Source organism: Oryzias latipes, chromosome 5 (genome assembly GCF_053564925.1).
Source record: "Oryzias latipes strain Hd-rR chromosome 5, Olatipes_Hd-rR_3.1".
Classification (NCBI taxonomy): Eukaryota; Metazoa; Chordata; class Actinopteri; order Beloniformes; family Adrianichthyidae; genus Oryzias; species Oryzias latipes.
In genome coordinates, this window is record NC_136241.1 from 28,317,377 (window position 1) to 28,343,274 (window position 25,898).

At 40.5% G+C, this 25,898-nt stretch overlaps 1 protein-coding gene across 7 annotated transcripts in view; it reads right to left on the reverse strand.

Moving 5' to 3' along the window:
* cdh4 (cadherin 4, type 1, R-cadherin (retinal)) overlaps positions 1–25,898 on the reverse strand; it is a 263,491-nt gene that overhangs the window by 83,105 nt on the left and 154,488 nt on the right. For all 7 annotated transcript variants that reach the window (XM_004069077.5, XM_020703448.3, XM_078947557.1 and 4 more), the window contains one exon: positions 25,661–25,887. In XM_004069077.5, coding sequence (XP_004069125.1) covers positions 25,661–25,887 — 227 coding nt within the window. The remainder of the gene's footprint in view (positions 1–25,660; positions 25,888–25,898) is intronic.

A 25,898-nucleotide genomic window follows, 5' to 3' on the forward strand; every position in this document is an offset into this window, starting at 1 on the left:
AATTTTAGACTTACTTTTTCATATATACATGTCCCCCTTCATGAAAAAAATGCCACAAGAACATGTTAAAAAACACCCATCGGAGTGGGTCTTTCATGACTTGTTTTAAATTCAGTTTGTGGCAGATTGCATTACCAGGTAAACCTATCAAAGTGTCCAGCCAGTGGTAATATTCCTAACCGAGTGTCTGTACGTGTATTCTTCATATGTCTCAGAGGGAAGTGCCAAAGCCTTGCTCCTCCCATGATTCTGCTGTTTTGATAAAGTCCTTATCTCCCCTCACAGCCATCAGCAGAAAAACACAATGACTGAATAGACACTCTGTGCAGTAATCTGCCTGCTGCTGATGAAGACACGGCGATAACAAGGTGGACATTTTTGATTGGTCAGGCTCAAACTTTGGAAGAAATTAAAAAGAAGAGAAGCAGTGAGACAGACAGCAAAGAGAAGATATTGCTCTCTGTGAGCCTGCGTGTGGATGATATCAGCACAGCGGCAACACGTGATTGTCACTGTCAAACAGCAAGGCAGATGACAGGCTATGGCATTGGGACAACAACTGAGAGAAAAAGAGAAGAAAGGAAATGTGCAAGGGTTCCTTATGGGCTTCAGGGAAAAGGCAGTATGTTCTTGATAGGAATGCGGGAATTATTTTGTTGATGTGTATACAAGAGTACAGTTTTTGTGACTGCAGCCTCGCCTTTGTACAAATGTGGGAAATCGAGTGTGCTTGCCTTGATGCAGGCATGTGTGAAAATAATGCATGAACATATGTCCCAATGTTTGGTTCAGGCTGTGTGTCCCAGTTTGGGTGCATGTATGAGCTTAAATACACAATAAGGAGGGAGTTCATATGTCCCTAATGTGCCGGGGGCTCCAGAAGCCTGCCGGCAGGTAGAGCCAGCTGGCAGCTCGTGCTCTCAGGCATCCCCCTATGCTGCAGGGACATTTTTTAGGTCTGCACACCCGGAGTCCTGCAACAGACATCTGGAGGTTATCAGACTGACACAGAGGAAACGCAACACAAGACATGTGTGCTCTCTGCCAGTTGTTTGTGTCATCTGTCTGTATGTTGCATAAGGTTAACCTGAGTTTGTTTCTTTTTAAACATTTCTAAGCTAGAAAGGACCAGTCTTATTGTAGTTTACCAGAGGTTTCCAGCCTCTAGAGTCTCCATACTGGAGAACAAGAATGATTCAAAGACAAAGGATCCAATCAACATAACAGGAAGACAGAACCACCAATCTGACTTTTTGTTTATGCCTACACAAGTCTTCACATCAGGGAGCCATTTATCTTCAGGGTTGACCTGCTGTCTCTCTTCATTGCCTCCTCTTTCTGCAATTCCTCTGTACTCTCAGACTCTTTCTCCTTTAACCATTTCTCTGTGTCTTTCTCTTCATTCACTTTGTGCCTTTTTCTGTCTTCTGTGCCAATACGTGTACTTTTTGGTGGACACCTAGGTACACAGAAATTCTGAATTTGTGAGCTAAACCCCCTATTGTGAGTAAAAAAAAAAAAACTGGTCGTTGACTGCACAGATCTTCATGTTAAGCTACGTGAAAACCACCAGCAGCAACGCACTTTCAAGCAGACACTTCCATCAAAAAGTCTATGTAAATGCTCGTTAACAAGCGTTTAATGCTGATTTGGCAGTATGGATGGCATCCCAAACTGAATAGAATAGAATATCTTTATTTATATAGCACTTTCCCCCAAAAGACTCACAATGTGCTTTACAAAAGCAGCATAAAATCAAATCAAAACATACAATAATAATAATTTAAAAAAACACAGTAAAACATGATAAAGCAAGTACTAGAAATCAACTAAAAGCTCTCCTGAGTAAAATGTCTTTGCCTGAGATTAACACACTCATGAGGGTCAATCTGACGGAACGACAATGGGAGGGAGTTCCAAAGACGAGAAGCAACGGCTTGAAGTGAGAGATCTCCTCTAGTCCTAAAGCAGGGTCTTGGAACGCTACAAATATTTTGGTTGGAGGACCTCATGGATCAGGCCGAAGAGTATGGGGTTAAAACAGGGGTAGGGAACCTATGGCTCGCGAGCCATTTTTGGCTCTTTTGATGGTCACATATGGCTCGCGGACAAATCTTTAATTATGGCCCGCAGCAGTCATAGACTGCAAGGACCATATTGTAACTGGTACGAGGGTCGAACACTCAAAAAGGTCCAAAACGTCAAAAAAACGCGTCAAAACGCCAAAAAATGGGGTCAAAAGTCGCCCAAAGCACAAAACGACACGACAATTGTGTAACGCAACAAAAATAAACACACACACGCACAACACCATCGCACAAACGTTAAAATTGTAGTCGCAAAAATGACGACAAAAACACAAAAAAGCCCCAAAAAGCCCTCAAAAGACGGGTTTAAAGCCAAAAAGACATGCCCAGCCTATAGTAAAAGACAGGCTGCATTGAAATACATAGGCCACCTGACTGCAAAAACTTCTATATTGTTTCTGCTTCGTTTCATTATTATTATGGCCCGCAGCAGTCATAGACTGCAAGGACCATATTGTAACTGGTACGAGGGTCGAACACTCAAAAAGGTCCAAAACGTCAAAAAAACGCGTCAAAACGCCAAAAAATGGGGTCAAAAGTCGCCCAAAGCACAAAACGACACGACAATTGTGTAACGCAACAAAAATAAACACACACACGCACAACACCATCGCACAAACGTTAAAATTGTAGTCGCAAAAATGACGACAAAAACACAAAAAAGCCCCAAAAAGCCCTCAAAAGACGGGTTTAAAGCCAAAAAGACATGCCCAGCCTATAGTAAAAGACAGGCTGCATTGAAATACATAGGCCACCTGACTGCAAAAACTTCTATATTGTTTCTGCTTTGTTTCATTATTATTATGGCCCGCAGCACTCACAGAGTGCAAGGACCATATTGTAACTGCTACGAGGGTCGAACACTCAAAAAGGTCCAAAACGTCAAAAAAACGCATCAAAACGCCAAAAATGGGGTCAAAAGTCGCCCAAAGCACACAACAACACAACAATTGTGTAACGCAACAAAAATACGCACACACACGCACAACACCCCCGCACAAACGACAAATTTGTAGTCGCAAAAATGACGACAAAAACACAAAAAAGCCCCAAAAAGCCCTCAAATGACGGGTTTAAAGCCAAAAACACATGCCCAGCCTATAGTAAAAGACAGGCCGCATTGAAATACATAGGCCACCTGACTGCAAAAACTTCTATATTGTTTCTGCTTTGTTTCATTATTATTATTATTATTATTACGTTTCTTGTTTGTTACGGACGTTTTGAGCGAAAATTTGACCCCCGCCACATACCCGAAAACTCACCAAAATTGGCACACACCTAGGATAAATTAAAAATGAATTTTCGGCAAAGAGAACGTCACCCCCCCGAGGTCGATGACATCACGGCGAGCGTTCCCGTAAAAAAAATGAATGGGCCGAAAATTGCTTATGGGGCCAAAAAAAAATATTTTGAAATACAGTTACGAAACCAAAACATACGTGTTGGAGATATCCCAAAGAAGTTATGAAATCATTATGGGATGGCCACACGACCTACGGGTTGGCGGCCATTTTGTGGCGAACTTAGAGAAATGGCGATTTTCGTGTTTTTTCACAATATGGGAAAACGACACTTTTGTTTAAGCGATTTTCACGAAATTGCATACACATGCCACAAACACGATTCTACAATAACCAAAGAAGTTTTGTTGACCTTTGACCTTGGCAAGGGGCGGCCATCTTGAATTTTCAAAAAAAAAGCACCTTTAGTAACGGATACAAACGAAAACTCGTCCTAGGGATTTTTATCGATCTTTTTGAAACTTCTCGGGCATCAATGGTAAGCTACTGTAGACAAAATGATGGAATTATAAGTTGTAGAATTTGAAACGCGTGCGCGTGGCGAATTCGCAACCGTCGCCGTTTTAGCTAGCTCGCACATATTTTATCGGAATGTCCTGAAACTGAAATATGCGATACCCTGGCCCACACTGAACAAAACGATGTCACATACGACAAAATTGATAAAGGAATGTGGCCGTGGGAGACAAAAAACGATTGCAAAAAAAAGTGCTGACGCGGCAAAAATTTTTTTTCGGATTTTATTTTTAAGAATCGGCTAATGAAACCCAGATAACTTTGTCGGGTATATCCAAAGAAAGTTTTGAAATCATTATGTGATGGCGACACGACCTACGGTTTGGCGGCCATTTTGTGCCAAAATCTGCCATTTTGAGTTTTTCGCGTTTTTACACAATATGGAAAAATGAACTTTTTTTCGAGCGATTTTCATGAAATTTGACGGGCATGTCCCTAGCATAAGTCTACAATCACCTCTGGAGTTTCGTCGACTTTTGACCTCGGGAAAAGGCGGCCATCTTGAATTTTCTATAAAAAACACATTTACCACCAGATTCAAACGTAAACTTGTCGTTGGAATTTTCATCGATTGTCTCGAAACATTTTGGGCATCAATGGCAAGCTACTGTGGAAAAAATGTTGGAATTAGAAGTTGTAGATTTTGAACGGCGTGCGCGTGGCGAGCTAGCAAAGTGGCGCACTGTTATAACTCCCATGCATTTCAATACAATACAGTGAAAATTGAATGCATGCATAAATGCCTGAAACTGAATACATTGAAAAACACTGGATATGGACATATAGGGAATGTGGGCGTGGTTAGCATAAAACCCCTGTTGTTAAGAAAAACAAAAATTTTTCTTTTACCGATTTGTCCGAAACTGACGTCAATCTGTTCGTCCACTCGAGGGGACCAAAACACAAAATGGTTGCTATGGAGATAAAATCAACAGAATAGCCGCCATTTTGGAAAAAGTGTTTTTTTTTTATCAACTTATGACATATAGCTCTCACCAATGGAGGAATGTGTTTTTCTGAGTCAGTTGATGATGCTGATCGCTATGCTAGCACTTTTAGCTATGTTAGCATAACTTGCATAGTTAGCATAATTAGCATTTTATGTAATGTGTTTTTCTGAGTCAGTTGATGATGCTGATCGCTACGCTAGCACTTTTAGCCACATTAGCATAGCTAGCATAGTTAGCACAATTAGCATTTTAGGAAATGTGTTTTCCTGAGTCAGTTGATGATGCTGATCGCTATGCTAGCACTTTTAGCCACATTAGCATAGCTAGCATAGTTAGCACAATTATCATTTTAGGAAATGTGTTTTTCTGAGTCAGTTGATGATGCTGATCGCTATGCTAGCACTTTTAGCCACATTAGCATAGTTAGCATAGTTAGCATAATTAGCAAATCCAGCCTTGACTAGCTTTTCATTTGTGGTCGGTGAGGAAGGTGAGGACGGCGGTCATGCGTAGAGTTGGCCGTGATGGTGGGTTGCGTCTGCGGGCCATACAACGCCGCTTGCAGCTTTATTATTATTATTTTTCTTCTACTTTCTTTCTTCCACTTTGAGCTCAAATTTGACCCCCGCCACATACCCGAAAACTCACCAAAATTGGCACACATCTGGGATAAATTGAAAATGAATTTTCGGCAAAAAGAACGTCACCCCCCCGAGGTCGATGACATCACGGCAAGCGTTCCCGTGAAAAAAATGAATGGGCCGAAAATCGCTTATGGGGCCAAAAAAAAAAATTTTGAAATACAGTTACAAAACCAAAACACGCGTGTTGGAAATATCCCAAAGAAGTTATGAAATCATTATGGGATGGCCACACGACTTACGGCTTGGCGGCCATTTTGTGGCGAACTCAGAGAAATGGCGATTTTCGTGTTTTTTGACAATATGGGAAAACGATACTTTTGTTTAAGCGATTTTCACGAAATTGCACACTCATGCCACAAACACGATTATACAACTACCAAAGAAGTTTTGTTGACCTTTGACCTTGGCAAAGGGCGGCCATCTTGAATTTTCATAAAAAAGCACCTTTAGTAACGGATACAAACGAAAACTCGTCCTAGGGATTTTTATCGATCTTTTTGAAACTTCTCGGGCATCAATGGCAAGCTACTGTGGACAAAATGTTGGAATTAGAAGTTGTAGAATTTGAAACGCGTGCGCGTGGCGAATTCGCAACCGTCGCCATTTTAGCTAGCTCGCAAATATTTTATCGAAATAGCCTTAAACTGAAATATGCGATACCCTGGCCCACACTGAACAAAACGATGTCACATACGACAAAATCGATAAAGGAATGTGGCCGTGGTAAACAAAAAATGATCGCAAAAAAAAGTGCTGACTCGGCAAAAAACAATTTTTTCGGATTTTATTTTTAAGAATCGGCTAACGAAACCCAGATAACTTTGTCGGGTATATCCAAAGAAAGTTTTGAAATCATTACGTGATGGCGACACGACCTACGGTTTGGCGGCCATTTTGTGCCAAAATCTGCCATTTTGAGTTTTTCGCGTTTTTACACAATATAGAAAAATGAACTTTTTTTCGAGCGATTTTCACGAAATTTGACGCACATGTCCCTAGCGTAAGTCTACATTCAACTCTGGAGTTTCGTCGACCTTTGACCTCGGGAAAAGGCGGCCATCTTGAATTTTCTATAAAAAACACCTTTACCACCAGATTCAAACGTAAACTTGTCGTTGGAATTTTCAGCGATCGTCTCGAAACTTTTTGGGCATCAATGGCAAGCTACTGTGGAAAAAATGTTGGAATTAGAAGTTGTAGATTTTAAACGGCGTGCGCGTGGCGAGCTAGCAAAGTGGCGCACTGTTATAACTCCTATGTTTTTCAATGGACTATTGTGAAATTTGAATGCATGCAATAATGCCTGAAACTGCATACATTGAAAAACACTGGATATGGACATATAAGGAATTTGGGCGTGGTTAGCATAAAACCACTGTTGCTAAGGACAACAAAAACTTTACTTTTACCGATTATTCCGAAACTGACGTCAATCTGTTCGTCCTCCCGAGGGTACCAAAACATAAAATGGTTGCTATGGAGAAAAAATCAACAGAAAAGCCGCCATTTTGGAAAAAGTAGGTTTTTTATCAACTTGTGACATGTAGCTCTCACCAATGGAGGAATGTGTTTTTCTGAGTCAGTTGATGATGCAGATCGCTATGCTAGCAATTTTAGCTATATTAGCATTACTAGCATAGTTAGCATAATTAGCATTTTAGGTAATGTGTTTTTCTGAGTCAGTTGATGATGCTGATCGCTATGCTAGCACTTTTAGCCACATTAGCATAGCTAGCATAGTTAGCATAATTAGCATTTTAGGTAATGTGTTTTTCTGAGTCAGTTGATGCTGATCGCTATGCTAGCACTTTTAGCCACATTAGCATTGCTAGCATAGTTAGCATAATTAGCATTTTAGGTGATGTGTTTTTCTGTGTCGGTTAATGATGCTGATCGCTATGCTAGCACTTTTAGCCACATTAGCATAGTTAGCATAGTTAGCATAATTAGCAAATCCAGCCTTGACTAGCTTTTAATTTGCGGGCTGTGAGGGCGGTGAGGTCAGCGGTGGTGCGTAGAGTTGGGCGTGGAGGCGGGTTGCGTCTGCGGGCCATACAACGCCGCTTGCGGCTTTAATTATTATTATGGCCCGCAGCACTCACAGAGTGCAAGGACCATATTGTAACTGGTACGAGGGTCGAACACTCAAAAAGTCCAAAACGTCAAAAAAAACGCGTCAAAACGCCAAAAAATGGGGTCAAAAGTCGCCCAAAGCACAAAACGACACGACAATTGTGTAACACAACAAAAATACACACACACACGCACAACACCAACGCAAAAACGTCAAATTTGTAATCGCAAAAATGACGACAATAACACGAAAAAGCCCAAAAAAGCCCTCAAAAGACGGGTTTAAAGCCAAAAAGACATGCCCAGCCTATAGTAAAAGACAGGCCGCATTGAAATACATAGGCCACCTGACTGCAAAAACTTCTCTATTGTTTCTGCTTCGTTTCATTATTATTATGGCCCGCAGCAGTCATAGACTGCAAGGACCATATTGTAACTGGTACGAGGGTCGAACACTCAAAAAGTCCAAAACGTCAAAAAAACGCGTCAAAACGCCAAAAAATGGGGTCAAAAGTCGCCCAAAGCACACAACGAGACGACAATTGTGTAACGCAACAAAAATACACACACACACGCACAACACCCCCACACAAACGACAAATTTGTAGTCGCAAAAATGACGACAAAAACACAAAAAAGCCCCAAAAAGCCCTCAAAGAACGGGTTTAAAGCCAAAAAGACATGCCCAGCCTATAGTAAAAGACAGGCCGCATTGAAATACATAGGCCACCTGACTGCAAAAACTTCTATATTGTTTCTGCTTCGTTTCATTATTATTATTATTATGGCCCGCAGCAGTCATAGACTGCAAGGACCATATTGTAACTGGTACGAGGGTCGAACACTCAAAAAGTCCAAAACGTCAAAAAAACGCGTCAAAACGCCAAAAAATGGGGTCAAAAGTCGCCCAAAGCACACAACGACACGACAATTGTGTAACACAACAAAAATACACACACACACGCACAACACCAACGCACAAACGTCAAAATTGTAGTCGCAAAAATGACGACAAAAAACCAAAAAAGCCCCAAAAGGCCCTCAAAGAACGGGTTTAAAGCCAAAAAGACATGCCCAGCCTATAGTAAAAGACAGGCCGCATTGAAATACATAGGCCACCTGACTGCAAAAACTTCTATATTGTTTCTGCTTCGTTTCATTATTATTATTATTATTATTATTATTCTTCTTGCACACTAACGGCGTCTTTGAGCTTAATTTTGACCCCCGCCACATACCCGAAAACTCACCAAAATTGGCACACATCTGGGATAAATTAAAAATGAATTTTCGGCAAAGAGAACGTCACCCCCCCGAAGTCGATGACATCACAGCGAGCGGTCCCGTAAAAAAAATGAATGGGCCGAAAATCGCTTATGGGGCCAAAAAAAATTATTTCAAATTAGAGCAACGAAACCAAAACACGCGTGTTGGAGATATCCCAAAGAAGTTTTGAAATCATTATGGGATGGCCACACGACCTACGGCTTGGCGGCCATTTTGTGGCCAACTCAGAGAAATGGCGATTTTCGTGTTTTTTGACAATATGGGAAAACGACACTTTTGTTTAAGCGATTTTCACGAAATTGCACACACATGCCAAGACCATGATTCTACAATAACCAAAGAAGTTTTGTTGACCTTTGACCTTGGGAAGGGGCGGCCATCTTGAATTTTCATAAAAAAGCACCTTTAGTAACGGATACAAACGAAAACTCGTCCTAGGGATTTTTATCGATCTTTTTGAAACTTCTCGGGCATCAATGGCAAGCTACTGTGGACAAAATGTTGGAATTAGAAGTTGTAGAATTTGAAACGCGTGCGCGTGGCGAATTCGCAACCGTCGCCATTTTAGCTAGCTCGCACATATTTTATCGGAATAGCCTGAAACTGAAATATGCGATACCCTGGCCCACACTGAACAAAACGATGTCACATACGACAAAATCGATAAAGGAATGTGGCCGTGGTAAACAAAAAACCGTCGCAAAAAAAAGTGCTGACTCGGCAAAAAAAAAAAATTTCGGATTTTATTTTTAAGAATCGGCTATCGAAACCCAGATAACTTTGTCGGGTATATCCAAAGAAAGTTTTGAAATCATTACGTGATGGCGACACGACCTACGGTTTGGCGGCCATTTTGTGCCAAAATCTGCCATTTTGCGTTTTTCGCGTTTTTACACGATATGGAAAAATGAACTTTTTTTCGAGCGATTTTCACGAAATTTTACTCGCATGTCCCTAGCATAAGTCTTCAATCACCTCTGGAGTTTCGTCGACCTTTGACCTCGGGAAAAGGCGGCCATCTTGAATTTTCTATAAAAAACACCTTAACCACCTAATTCAAACGTAAACTTGTCGTTGGAATTTTTATCGATAGTCTCCAAACTTTTTGGGCATCAATGGCAAGCTACTGTGTAAAAAATGTTGGAATTAGAAGTTGTAGATTTTGAACGGCGTGCGCGTGGCAAGCTAGCAAAGTGGCGCACTGTTATAACTCCCATGCATTTCAATACAATACAGTGAAAATTGAATGCATGCATTAATGCCTGAAACTGAATACATTGAAAAACACTGGATATGGACATATAAGGAATGTGGGCGTGGTTAGCATAAAACCACTGTTGCTAAGGACAACAAAAAGTTTACTTTTACCGATTTGTCCGAAACTGACGTCAATCTGTTCGTCATCCCGAGGGGACCAAAACATAAAATGGTTGCTATGGAGATAAAATCAACAGAAAAGCCGCCATTTTGGAAAAAGTGGGTTATTTATCAACTTATGACACATAGCTCTCACCAATGGAGGAATGTGTTTTTCTGAGTCAATTGATGATGCTGATCACAATGCTAGCACTTTCAGCCACATTAGCATAGCTAGCATAGTTAGCATAATTAGCATTTTAGATAATGTGTTTTTCTCAGTCAGTTGATGATGCTGATTGCTATGGTAGCACTTTTAGCCACATTAGCATAGCTAGCATAGTTAGCATAATTAGCATTTTAGGTAATGTGTTTTTCTGAGTCAGTTGATGATGCTGATCGCAATGCTAGCACTTTTAGCCACTTTAGCATAGTTAGCATTGTTAGCATAATTAGCAAATCCAGCTTTGACTAGCTTTTAATTTGCGGGCTGTAAGGGCAGCGGTGGTGCGTAGAGTTGGGCGTGGAAGGCGGGTTGCGTCTGCGGGCCATACAACGCCGCTTGCGGCTTTAATTATTATTATTATTACGTTTCTTCTTTCTTACTGCGTCTTTGAGCTCAAATTTGACCCCCGCCACATACTCGAAAACTCACCAAAATTGGCACACACCTAGGATAAATTCAAAATGAATTTTCGGCGAAGTGAACGCCCCCCCCCCAAACCCGATGACCTCACAGTCGGCAAAACCGTAAAAAAAATGAATGGGGCCGAAATCTCAAATGGAGCCGATTTTTTTTTTTCAAGATACAGTTACGAAACCAAAACACGGGTGTTGGAGATATCCTAAAGAAGTTTTGAAATCATTATGGGATGGCCACACGACCTACGGCTTGGCGGCCATTTTGTGGCGAACTCAGAGAAATGGCGATTTTCGTGTTTTTTCACAATATGGGAAAACAACACTTTTGTTCAAGCGATTTTCACGAAATTGCATACACGTGCCACTAACACGATTCTACAACTGCCAAAGAAGTTTTGTTGACCTTTGACCTTGGGAAGGGGCGGCCATCTTGAATTTTCATAAAAAAGCACCTTTAGTAACGGATACAAACGAAAACTCGTCCTAGGGATTTTTATCGATCTTTTTGAAACTACTCGGGCATCAATGGCAAGCTACTGTGGACAAAATGTTGGAATTAGAAGTTGTAGAATTTGAAACGCGTGCGCGTGGCGAATTCGCAAACGTCGCCATTTTAGCTAGCTCGCTCATATTATATCGGAATAGCCTGAAACTGAAATATGCGATTCCCTGGCCCACACTGAACAAAATAATGTCACATACGACAAAATCGATAAAGGAATGTGGCCGTGGTAATCAAAAAACGATCGCAAAAAAAAGTGCTGACTCGGCTAAAAAAAAAAAATTCTGATTTTTTTTTTAAGAATTGGCTAACGAAACCCAGATAACTTTGTCGGGTATATCCAAACAAAGTTTTGAAATCATTACGTGATGGCGACACGACCTACGGTTTGGCGGACATTTTGTGCCAAAATCTGCCATTTTGAGATTTTCGCGTTTTTACACAATATGGAAAAAGGAACTTTTTTTTGAGCGATTTTCACGAAATTTGACTCGCATGTCCGTAGCATAAGTCTACAATTACCTCTGGAGTTTCGTCGACCTTTGACCTCGGGAAAAGGCGGCCATCTTGAATTTTCTATAAAAAACACCTTTGCCATTGGATTCAAACGTAAACTTGTCGTTGGAATTTTTATCGATCGTCTCGAAACTTTTTGGGCATCAATGGCAAGCTACTGTGGAGAAAATGTTGGAATTAAAAGTTGTAGATTTTGAACGGCGTGCGCGTGGCAAGCTAGCAAAGTGGCGCACTGTTATAACTCCCATGCATTTCAATACAATACAGTGAAAATTGAATGCATGCATTAATGCCTGAAACTGAATACATTGAAAAACACTGGATATGGACATATGAGGAATGTGGGCGTGGTTACCATGAAACCACTGTTGCTAAAGACAACAAAAATTTTACTTTTACCGATTTGTCCGAAACTGACGTCAATCTGTTCGTCCTCTCGAGGGGACCAAAACACAAAATGGTTGCTATGGAGATAAAATCAACAGAAAAGCCGCCATTTTGGAAAAAGTGTTTTTTTTATCAAATTATGACATAGCTCTCACCAATGGAGGAATGTGTTTTTCTGAGTCAGTTGATAATGCTGATCGCTATGCTAGCACTTTTAGCCCCATTAGCATAGCTAGCATAGTTAGCATAATTAGCATTTTAGGTAATGTGTTTTTCTGAGTAAGTTGATGATGCTGATCGCTATGCTAGCACTTTTAGCCACATTAGCATAGCTAGCATAGTTAGCATAATTACCATTTTAGGTAATGTGTTTTTCTGAGTCAGTTGATGATGCTGATCGCTATGCTAGCACTTTTAGCCACATTAGCATAGTTAGCATAATTAGCATAATTAGCATTTTAGGTAATGTGTTTTTCTGAGTCAGTTGATGATGCTGATCGCTATGCTAGCACTATTAGCCACATTAGCATAGCTAGCATAGTTAGCATAAGTAGCATTTTAGGTAATGTGTTTTTCTGAGTCAGTTGATGATGCTGATCGCTATGCTAGCACTTTTAGCCACATTAGCATAGTTAGCATAATTAGCATAATTAGCATTTTAGGTAATGTGTTTTTCTGAGTCAGTTGATGATGCTGATCGCTATGCTAGCACTATTAGCCACATTAGCATAGCTAGCATAGTTAGCATAAGTAGCATTTTAGGTAATGTGTTTTTCTGAGTCAGTTGATGATGCTGATCGCTATGCTAGCACTTTTAGCCACATTAGCATAGCTAGCATAGTTAGCATAATTAGCATATGCAGTTTTGACTAGCCTTCATCAAAAGTGGGCGGTGAGGGCGGTGAGGGCGGTGAGGGCGGTGGTGCGTAGAATTGGGCGTGGAAGGCGGGTTGCGTCTGCGGGCCATACAACGCCGCTTGCGGCTTTAATTATTATTATTCTTCCCGTTTCTAACGGATCCGTAGATCGCAAATTTGACCCCCGCTACATACCCGAAAACTCACCAAAATTGGCACACACCTAGGATAAATTGAAAATGAATTTTCGGCAAAGAAAACGCCACCCCCCCGAAGTCGATGACATCACAGCGAGCGTTCCCGTAAAAAAAATGAATGGGCCGAAAATCGCTTATGGGGCCAAAAAAAAATATTTCGAAATACAGTTATGAAACCAAAACACGCGTGTTGGAGATATCCCAAAGAAGTTATGAAATCATTATGGGATGGCCACACGACCTACGGCTTGGCGGCCATTTTGTGACGAACTCTATGAAATGGCGATTTTCGTGTTTTTTGACAATATGGGAAAACGACACTTTTGTTTAAGCGATTTTCACGAAATTGCATACACATGCCACAAACACGATTTTACAACTACCAAAGAAGTTTTGTTGACCTTTGACCTTGGGAAGGGGCGGCCATCTTGAATTTTCAAAAAAAAGCACCTTTAGTAACGGATACAAACGAAAACTCGTCCTAGGGATTTTTATCGATCTTTTTGAAACTTCTCGGGCATCAATGGCAAGCTACTGTGGACAAAATGTTGGAATTAGAAGTTGTAGAATTTGAAACGCGTGCGCGTGGCGAATTCGCAACCGTCGCCATTTTAGCTAGCTCGCACATATTTTATCGGAATAGCCTGAAACTGAAATATGCGATACCCTGGCCCACACTGAACAAAACGATGTCACATACGACAAAATCGATAAAGGAATGTGGCCGTGGTAAGCAAAAAACGATCGCAAAAAAAAGTGCTGACTCGGCTAAAAAAAAAAATTTCGGATTTTTTTTTTAAGAATCAGCTAGCGAAAGCCAGATAACTTTGTCGGGTATATCCAAACAAAGTCTTAAAATCATTACGTGATGGCGACACGACCTACGGTTTGGCGGCCATTTTGTGCCAAAATCTGCCATTTTGCGTTTTTCGCGTTTTTACACAATATGGAAAAATGAACTTTTTTTGTTGACCTTTGACCTTGGGAAGGGGCGGCCATCTTGAATTTTCATAAAAAAGCACCTTTAGTAACGGATACAAACGAAAACTCGTCCTAGGGATTTTTATCGATCTTTTTGAAACTACTCGGGCATCAATGGCAAGCTACTGTGGACAAAATGTTGGAATTAGAAGTTGTAGAATTTGAAACGCGTGCGCGTGGCGAATTCGCAACCGTCGCCATTTTAGCTAGCTCGCTCATATTATATCGGAATAGCCTGAAACTGAAATATGCGATTCCCTGGCCCACACTGAACAAAATGATGTCACATACGACAAAATCGATAAAGGAATGTGGCCGTGGTAATCAAAAAACTATCGCAAAAAAAAGTGCTGACTCGGCTAAAAAAAAAAAATTCTGATTTTTTTTTTAAGAATTGGCTAACGAAACCCAGATAACTTTGTCGGGTATATCCAAACAAAGTTTTGAAATCATTACGTGATGGCGACACGACCTACGGTTTGGCGGACATTTTGTGCCAAAATCTGCCATTTTGAGATTTTCGCGTTTTTACACAATATGGAAAAAGGAACTTTTTTTCGAGCGATTTTCACGAAATTTGACTCGCATGTCCGTAGCATAAGTCTACAATTACCTCTGGAGTTTCGTCGACCTTTGACCTCGGGAAAAGGCGGCCATCTTGAATTTTCTATAAAAAACACCTTTGCCATTGGATTCAAACGTAAACTTGTCGTTGGAATTTTTATCGATCGTCTCGAAACTTTTTGGGCATCAATGGCAAGCTACTGTGGAGAAAATGTTGGAATTAGAAGTTGTAGATTTTGAACGGCGTGCGCGTGGCGAGCTAGCAAAGTGGCGCAGTGTTATAACTCCCATGCATTTCAATACAATACAGTGAAAATTGAATGCATGCATTAATGCCTGAAACTGAATACATTGAAAAACACTGGATATGGACATATAAGGAATGTGGGCGTGGTTACCATGAAACCACTGTTGCTAAAGACAACAAAAATTTTACTTTTACCGATTTGTCCGGAACTGACGTCAATCTGTTCGTCCTCTCGAGGGGACCAAAACACAAAATGCTTGCTATGGAGATAAAATCAACAGAAAAGCCGCCATTTTGGAAAAAGTGTTTTTTTTATCAAATTATGACATAGCTCTCACCAATGGAGGAATGTGTTTTTCTGAGTCAGTTGATAATGCTGATCGCTATGCTAGCACTTTTAGCCACATTAGCATAGCTAGCATAGTTAGCATAATTAGCATTTTAGGTAATGTGTTTTTCTGAGTAAGTTGATGATGCTGATCGCTATGCTAGCACTTTTAGCCACATTAGCATAGTTAGCATAATTATCAAATCCAGCCTTGACTAGCTTTTCATTTGAGGACGGTGAGGGCGGCGAGGACGGCGGTGGTGCGTAGCGTTGGGCGTGGAAGGCGGGTTGCGTCTGCGGGCCATACAACGCCGCTTGCGGCTTTAATTATTATTATTATTATTATTATTCTTGCACACTAACGGCGTCTTTGAGCTTAATTTTGACCCCCGCCACATACCCGAAAACTCACCAAAATTGGCACACATCTGGGATAAATTGAAAATGAATTTTCGACAAAGAGAACGTCACCCCCCCGAAGTCGATGACATCACAACGAGCGTTCCCGTAAAAAAAATGAATGGGCCGAAAATCGCTTATGGGGCCAAAAAAAAATATTTCGGAATACAGCTACGAAACCAAAACACGCGTGTTGGAGATATCCCAAAGAAGTTATGAAATCATTATGGGATGGCCACACGACCTACGGCTTGGCGGCCATTTTGTGGCGAACTCAGAGAAATAGCGATTTTCGTGTTTTTTGACAATATGGGAAAATGACACTTTTGTTCAAGCGATTTTCACGAAATTTCATACACATGCCACAAACACGATTCTACAACTACCAAAGAATTTTTGTTGACCTTTGACCTTGGGAAGGGGCGGCCATCTTGAATTTTCAAAAAAAAGCACCTTTAGTAACGGATACAAACGAAAACTCGTCCTAGGGATTTTTATCAATCTTCTTGAAACTTCTCGGGCATCAATGGCAAGCTACTGTGGACAAAATGTTGGAATTAGAAGTTGTAGAATTTGAAACGCGTGCCCGTGGCGAATTTGCAACCGTCGCCATTTTAGCTAGCTCGCACATATTTTGTCGGAATAGCCTTAAACTGAAATATGCGATACCCTGTCCCACACTGAACAAAACGATGTCACATACGACAAAATCCATAAAGGAATGTGGCAGTGGTAAACAAAAAACCGTCGCAAAAAAAAGTGCTGACTCGGCAAAAAAAAATTTTTTTGGATTTTATTTTTAAGAATCGGCTAACGAAACTCAGATAACTTTGTCGGGTATATCCAAAGAAAGTTTTGAAATCATTACGTGATGGCGACACGACCTACGGTTTGGCGGCCATTTTTTGCCAAAATCTGCCATTTTGCGTTTTTCGCGTTTTTACACAATATGGAAAAATGAACTTTTTTTCGAGCGATTTTCACGAAATTTGACTCGCATGTCCCTAGCGTAAGTCTACAATCACCTTTGGAGCTTCGTCGACCTTTGACCTCGGGAAAAGGCGGCCATCTTGAATTTTCTATAAAAAACACCTTTACCACCAGATTCAAACGTAAACTTGTCGTTGGAATTTTCATCGATTGTCTCGAAACTTTTTGGGCATCAATGGCAAGCTACTGTGGAAAAAATGTTGGAAGTAGAAGTTGTAGATTTTGAGCGGCGTGTGCGTGGCAAGCTAGCAAAGTGGCGCACTGTTATAACTCCCATGCATTTCAATACAATACAGTGAAAATTGAATGCATGCATTCATGCCTGAAACAGAATACATTGAAAAAGACTGGACATGGACACATAAGGAATGTGGGCGTGGTTAGCATAAAACCACTGTTGCTAAGGACGACAAAAAGTTTACTTTTACCGATTTATCCGAAATTGACGTCAATCTGTTCGTCTTCTGAAGTGGACCAAAACATAAAATGGTTGCTATGGAGATAAAATAAACAGAAAAGCCGCCATTTTGGAAAAAGTCGTTTTTTTATCAACTTATGACATATAGCTTTCACCAATGGAGGAATATGTTTTTCTGAGTCAGTAAATGATGCTTATCGCTATGCTAGCAATTTTAGCCACATTAGCATAGCTAGCATAGTTAGCATAATTAGCATTTTAGGTAATGTGTTTTTCTGAGTCAGTTGATGATGCTGATCGCTATGCTAGCACTTTTAGCCACATTAGCATAGCTAGCATAGTTAGCATAATTAGCATTTTAGGTAATGTGTTTTTCTGAGTCAGTTGATGATGCTGATCGCTATGCTAGCACTTTTAGCCACATTAGCATAGCTAGCATAGTTAGCATAATTAGCATTTTAGGTAATGTGTTTTTCTGAGTCAGTTGATGATGCTGATCACTATGCTAGCACTTTTAGCCACATTAGCGTAGCTAGCATAGTTAGCATAATTAGCATTTTAGATAATGTGTTTTTCTGAGTCAGTTGATGATGCTGATCGCAATGCTAGCACTTTTAGCCACATTAGCATAGTTAGCATTGTTAGCATAATTAGCAAATCCAGCCTTGACTAGCTTTTAATTTGCGGGCTGTGAGGGCGGTGAGGTCAGCGGTGGTGCGTAGAGTTGGGCGTGGAGGCGGGTTGCGTCTGCGGGCCATACAACGCCGCTTGCGGCTTTAATTATTATTCCGCTTTCTTATCGCGCCTTTGAGCTCAAATTTGACCCCCGCCACATACCCGAAAACTCACCAAAATTGGCACACACCTGGGATAAATTGAAAATGAATTTTCGACAAAGAGAACGTCACCCCCCCCACGACGATGACATCACGGCGAGCGTTCCCGTAAAAAAAATGAATGGGCCGAAAATCGCTTATGGGGCCAAAAAAAAATATTTTGAAATACAGTTACGAAACCAAAACACGCATGTTGGAGATATCCCAAAGAAGTTATGAAATCATTATGGGATGGCCACACGACCTACGGCTTGGCGGCCATTTTGTGGCGAACTCAGAGAGATAGCGATTTTCGTGTTTTTTGACATTATGGGAAAATGACACTTTTGTTCAAGCGATTTTCACGAAATTTCATACACATGCCACAAACACGATTCTACAACTACCAAAGAATTTTTGTTGACCTTTGACCTTGGGAAGGGGCGGCCATCTTGAATTTTCAAAAAAAAGCACCTTTAGTAACGGATACAAACGAAAACTCGTCCTAGGGATTTTTATCAATCTTTTTGAAACTTCTCGGGCATCAATGGCAAGCTACTGTGGACAAAATGTTGGAATTAGAAGTTGTAGAATTTGAAACGCGTGCCCGTGGCGAATTCGCAACCGTCGCCATTTTAGCTAGCTCGCACATATTTTATCGGAATAGCCTGAAAATGAAATATGCGATTCCTTAGCCCACACTGAACAAAACGATGTCACATACGACAAAATCGATAAAGGAATGTGGCCGTGGTAAACAAAAAACAATCGCAAAAAAAAGTGCTGACTCGGCTAAAAAAAAACAATTTCGGATTTTTTTTTTAAGAATCGGCTAGCGAAACCCAGATAACTTTGTCGGGTATATCCAAACAAAGTTTTGAAATCATTACGTGATGGCGACACGACCTACGGTTTGGCGGCCATTTTGTGCCAAAATCTGCCATTTTGAGTTTTTCGCGTTTTTACACAATATGGAAAAAGGAACTTTTTTTCAAGCGATTTTCACGAAATTTGACTCGCATGTCCGTAGCGTAAGTTTTCAATTACCTCTGGAGTTTCGTCGACCTTTGACCTCGGGAAAAGGCGGCCATCTTGAATTTTCTATAAAAAACACCTTTGCCACCGGATTCAAACGTAAACTCTTCGTTGGAATTTTCAACGATCGTCTCGAAACTTTTTGGGCATCAATGGCAAGCTACTGTGGAAAAAATGTTGGAATTAGAAGTTGTAGATTTTAAACGGGGTGCGCGTGGCAAGCTAGCAAAGTGGCGCACTGTTATAACTCCCATGTATTTCAATACAATACAATGAAAATTGAATGCATGCATTAATGCCTTATAATGAATACATTGAAAAACACTGGATATGGACTTATAAGGAATGTGGGCGTGGTTAGCATGAAACCACTGTTGCTAAGGACGACAAAAAGTTTACTTTTACCGATTTGTCCGAAACTGACGTCAATCTGTTCGTCCTCCCGAGGGGACCAAAACATAAAATGGTTGCTATGGAGATAAAATCAACAGAATAGCCGCCATTTTGGAAAAAGTGGGGTTTTTATCAACTTATGGCATATAGCTCTCACCAATGGAGGAATGTGTTTTTCTGAATCAGTTTATGATGCTGATCGCTATGCTAGCACTTTTAGCCACATTAGCATAGCTAGCATAGTTAGCATAATTAGCATTTTAGGTAATGTGTTTTTCTGAGTCAGTTGATGATGCTGATCGCTATGCTAGCTCTTTTAGCCACATTAGCATAGCTAGCATAGTTAGCATAATTAGCATTTTAGGTAATGTGTTATTTTGAGTCAGTTGATGATGCTGATCGCTATGCTAGCTCTTTTAGCCACATTAGCATAGCTAGCATAATTAGCAAAATCAGCCTTGACTAGCTTTTAATTTGTGGGTGATGAGGGCGGCGGTGGTGCGTAGAGGTGGGCGTGGAAGGCGGGTAGCGTCTGCGGGCCATACAACGCCGCTTGCGGCTTTAATTATAAAATCTTTTTTCTTTAGACCAGTCTTTCTTGGGCGCGATGCGATGCCAGAAAGGCGCGCAGTAGTAGCGGTGCTTGGAGAGAAAAATGTGTGCCAGCACTATAAGTTTACTATTATCTATTATATCACAGTTTGTACCAGCCCGAAACCTGTGAATTGCCGTGCCGCAACTGCGCGCTCCCGTCTCTGAGAAAGAGCGCGCAGTTGAAAGGACGGAATATGTGAGGAAGGGGGGGGGGGGGGGTTTAGCGAATCCCGCACATAACTTAAAAAACACTGCCTGTCACATGCTGCAGTGTGTGAGTGTGTTTTTGGCTCCACGTGTGCATGTGAGCAGTCTTTCTCACATCTAAAGAACATTCAGACCAACCTACCATCACGTTTAAGGGATGGAAGTCTCAACTCCTGCATGAAGCTTAAACTCACCACGAATCAACCAGACTAGACCATGATGATCAGCAAAACCACCACGCAGCACCAGAACTCACATTAATGCTAATAAATACTCATTATTTATTAGCAACAGCATAACTATGTTATTGAAAAGAATCCACAGACTTATTGTCCTTTAAAAATGTGGAAGTTACATCAAATGCAAACATTCACTTGTATATTTAGTTTTAAACATTGTAGCGGACTGAGTTTAACTGGGCAGCTGTTGGAACGTGTTATAAATTCCGGAGTTCATTGAACATATCATGCAGAGATCTGATTGGCCATCAGTTGTGTCGCTCAGCCTGTCGTTGGGGAGTTTGGACCAATGGGGTTCAGCTATGGGCCGAATAAGGAAATAGGAGGGCCGATGCGGGTGCAAGGGAATATAAAGTTGGGAGAAGCACTCTCGTCTCGGCGGGAGAGATTCAGGAGTTGCTGAATTAATTGTACAGCGTTTGTTGCAGCCTGCAGTAACCAGATTAAAGAACCTTAAAAGAGGTTAAGTCTCCGTGCCTCAGTGTGGGAAAGGGACACTACATTACTATAGCTCTTTCGAAATTACATTTGAAAATATGTGGCGTTTATGGCTCTCTTGGCCAAAAAGGTTCCCGACCCCTGGGTTAAAAGGTTAGATATGTACATCGGAGCTTGACCATGCAAGGCTCTAAAAACTAAAACTGACCTCAACTGAGACAAATGAGGTCAGAAAGTCATGTCGTCAATTTGTTTTTTTCATATTTTGAGTAAGTTGTTGCATTGGTGGGGTCATTTTGGTCACCTGGTCCTTTTTTGGAAAGGTTCTCCAATGATCCAACTTTTCTCCATTTGTGTATATTGGCTGTTCTGTGAGTCCAACAGCTTATGACTATAATCCTCTTCAGGCTGGTTTATGTCAACAGTGCATTTCACTTTGTCAAAAAGCTTCTATTGAAGTGATTTCTGGATTTAACAGGTCAGGCAGTAATCGGGCCTGGATGTGGCAAGTCAGATTACATTTGGCTTTTCCAAAAATTTTAATTCAGAAAAATAGGGGGGGAGGGGATCCGTTTTTATCATACTGTTCAGCAGATTTAGAAAGCTTCAGAGTCACTTAAAAAAAAAGTATTTGCTTGATTTATCTTTCTGTAATAATAATATCTGTTTGAAAATTGTAATCATTGTATAGTAGTAAAGGCAAAACGGGGATAAATAATTCTTTATAAAACTGCTCAGATTTAAACCTGACAGATGCCACTGATACTTTCCCTTGGCACAAGCGTCCATGTACCACACTTTCCTGTAATCTGCCATGAACTGTCAGGCTGCTTGGCAACAATGTGAAAAATAAAATGCAAATCAGAATATGCACTGGAAACCCAGTCAAATCCGAATCCAGCAGTGCACAACTGAAGGCCCCACACTGCATGATAGAGAAGGCCAACCATCATACAATGAAATCAGCTTGAATTGGAGAGCACTTAACAACAGGCCCTACCTGTGAGAGGTGCAATAACCTGAGTAGTTAAGCGCAGCATAAGGGGCTTTCAGGCAAAGATACATTTCAACTGCTGTGGCATTATATACAACAAAATTAGATGTTAAAGTCATTTGGTGCTGCAAATGTAACATATGCATATTTTTTTTCTCTAAACAGATCTGTGAGATATTTTTCTAGGTATTAAACACAAATTAGTTCCTTTTCACTGGTGCTAAACAGGAAAAAAAGGCATAATAGCAGAAGTAAGTCAGAGTAAAAGTGTGTTGAAGCCAGTTGAACGAAATAGAGAGTAATAAAGTAGAGTTTGTTACACTACAGCAACCCTTTCTTATCATTAGGTGTCTCCATACAGTGAGACAGAACCCAGTAAGCTGGTACTAAACATGTTTGTTAGCAGGCTAACAAAGCGGGATAATTGAATTCCCCTTAGAGCTATCCTCAACAGGGAACTGCGCTGAGTTACAACAGCAGAGTGTAAATCCAACTTAGCTCAGAAAAAAATAAGAGCTGGCTTCACTTTGTTCCCAGTATTATTATCATGAAGGAAAAAGGCAATACCAACTCTGGTCCTATTTTCCTCAAAACCTGGGAGGGTGCTTTCTTTTAATGGAATAATAGAAAGTCCACATTTGCACATTTAAATAGTCAAACCAAACTTTGAATACCAAAACATTTAGAGAAAATAAAATTGAATCTCTGAGAGAACTTTAATGACCCACTCTGATGAAAATTGAGTTTTGAACATGTCTATTGTGGTATTTTTCTGATAATGGAGGACATATTAAAAAAAAAAAAGCTTAAAATTGCATTTCTGAGTATGAATTCATTCAAATCGTTGTGAAATGCAAACAAATGCCAGTTGAAAAAGAGCATATCTTCGAAAATACGTTGCAGGCAACAAGCTCCCTAATCAACTCCGCTCCACAACAGGGAGGGGAAGGGGGGGCGGGATTGCTTTGCACCAACGGCCCCACCCAATTTCGTAACCAAACATAACCAAACATTCGAATGTACTGCTGCTTTGCAGAAACTATGTCCTAGATAATGACACAGGTTTTTTTGATTTTGCTTAGAAAAGACATGCGGTAATCATAACTAAAAGACCACAGGGGACACTTGTACAATAGATCAAAAGATGATCGTAGTGGGTCGTTAAGCATTGAACTAAATGCAATACAAAAAAAAGACTTCAAAAAGAGCTTTATCGATTAACATCTCTTCAAAAGTTAACTAGTAAGTTCTAATTCTGGCTATATTTATTTTTTTCACTTACATTTTCTACCTCCAAGACTGAAATAGAATAAATCTCCACATCATCTGAGATCACTAACCAAACTGCTGGGAGTTTTTTGAAATTAATTTAAAAGTGTAACTTTGAACTTGCAAAAAAATCATTTATCATTTTTAAAAAATGGTATATATCAGGTTGCATTAGGAAGTCTGTTTAAAACGGACTGACAAAAAGATTTCCAGTGAAATTTCCTTCATTTATTTCAATCGTATGCTTATGTAAAATCTGTCTGCACAATTTTTGAATATTTACTTTAAATAATAACATTAAAACCAGGTTTTGCTCTCTTTGAAACATAGGTAATTTTGCGAGAGGAGAATGAATCCAATCTGTCTATCCTGAACACACGTTAAGAGAAACTGAAGAGAAACTAACAGGAACAGACACCAACGTTGGTTTGAAAAACTAATAATAAAAGATTTATATAAAGATGGCAAATTTCCAGGTGATTAGAAAAAAAACACTGCTATTTCTTGTTCAAATGATGAATTGTCCTCTTGCTCTGTGATGTTGGCAACATAATTATACAGTGAAACTGCATCACCTGGTCTTCACAGACTGCCAGAGTGAAACATTAGCTCAATCAATGTCAATTACTTTCCAGTTTCCATTATTGCACTGCCAGCAGTGGGCAGAATCTTAATCCCCCTCTGCTATTGCTTTAGTTACATGAGTCTACGGCTTTTTTCATGATTAGAAACATGAGTGAACATAAAGCCAAATGCCGTTCAACAAGTGGTGCAGAAAAAACTGTAATGGGTTTGTTGCTCAACAGAGTGCAGCCTGGGAGAGGAAGTTTGTCACTGGGGCTATAGATTAGCCCAGAGTCACTATAAAGTCTTTATTATTGAACAGAGCCTTAAAGCCAAATAAGGCACGGTCTCTGCTTTTCACTGACACAAAGACACTACGGTACATATACATTTGAGGCATTCTGGAGATTTGCTATCTTTCATCATGCAGCCTCATAAGAATTTAGCTCTTTTTCCTCATCAACATATATCGGAGTCATCTGAGTGCACCATGCTAACTCTCTCCTCTAACAAAGCTTTTTTTAACAACCTATCATTTGATCAAATAGCTTTAGAAGTTGTAACACAAGTTGATTAAATCCTGTAAAGGATTCTTTGAAGTCCATTTAGGACGGAGGGACATTTTGTTTGATCATTTTTTACACCAACCTATACGTATAGTTTCATTAGCCGTCATGCACCTAGGTGTGTAAAATACGTGACTGGCATGGATTTGAACTCATGACCTCCCAGTCTAAAGGTGGACACTCTACCATAAGGCCATTGAACTGGTACAAGTATTAATCCCTGACTGTATGAGAGAAACTGGACTGAGGGATTGTGACGTCACCCAGAGAAAAGGACTTAGGCAAACTTCTGGCTCTAACCAAATGAAGTCAATTCAGTCAAGCAAACGGAATCTGCTTTTTTTTTTTATACAGATGCCGCCATGTTGTAGCCTGACAACATCAGTGAGCAGTGATTGGTCCAAGTCGGTCTGAGTCAATGTTTCAATGGCAACCACTTTCCCCAATCAGGAGTGAGTTTTTGGGAAGGCCACACCCCTAACACTTGAAAGTGGCACCTGAGACATCCGATTAGTCAGGTTACATCTTTAATCAATTGCACAAGAGAAAAAAAAAAAATCCTGACAAATAATTAGGATTCACAAGAATGTGTTAAAAATGGTAGCAAAGCAAGAATGGTTATTCTGACAAATAGAATGACTGACTAACAGCTGTTTATTTATCAAAAGGAGTCCATGTGGTTTTTGGCTTTTTGGAGCCAGCAGGTACTTCCTGCTTGGAACACCAAGGGGGAGGGGTCACCAGTCCAGTTCTCATATACATTCAGTGGTATAACTATTATATTTAATTGGGCTAACAGCATAATAGAAATGGTCAACACATTGGATTAGAACTAACTGTGGATTCTATTCAGTTTTTCTCAGAGGCAAAATCTTATTTTAGTTTGTCTTTTCATGGCGATTCTTAATTTCAAACATTTTACTTCTTATTAAAAACAGGCAGATCTAAGGCTTTCTGCAAAGACAAGCTGGTTTTCTTTATACCACTCATAGCAAAGTATGGCCCACAGGACTTTGCTTGTTTTGAACTCAGCTCATCCTGCTGGTTCTCTCCATTCATAAGTTTTTACCCCAGGATCTCATCCTCTAGCTTTATCAGCCAGTCAGTCAATCTGTTTTCAGCCTGCCAGTTTGAATACACATGGAAAATCTACCTTAATCACTTTTAGATGTTCCCTTACTTTATCATTTATAAAATAATAAAATAATGTGACAGAACAAGGTCTTAGCTGAGCCAGAACAAACTGAAGAGGCAGCAAATTCTGTGTGACCCAAATGTTTTAAAGCCTTTCCCTCCCTTACCTTTGTGAGGGGTAAAGAATGAAGGTGTCCTACAAGGGCCAGCTTAACGGTGGTCTCCCAGATGTGGGGGTCATGTAGGCCCCGCGCTGTGACCATGAACTGCACAGGCTCGGACAGGTTGGCCACCTCCTGCTGTGTGTACACCGTGCCGTCTGGCCTCACGCTGAAGTTTGGATCGCTGCTTATGAAGCCCACTTCTCTGCTGCGCTGGCAATCTTCAAACTTCACTGCAGAGAGA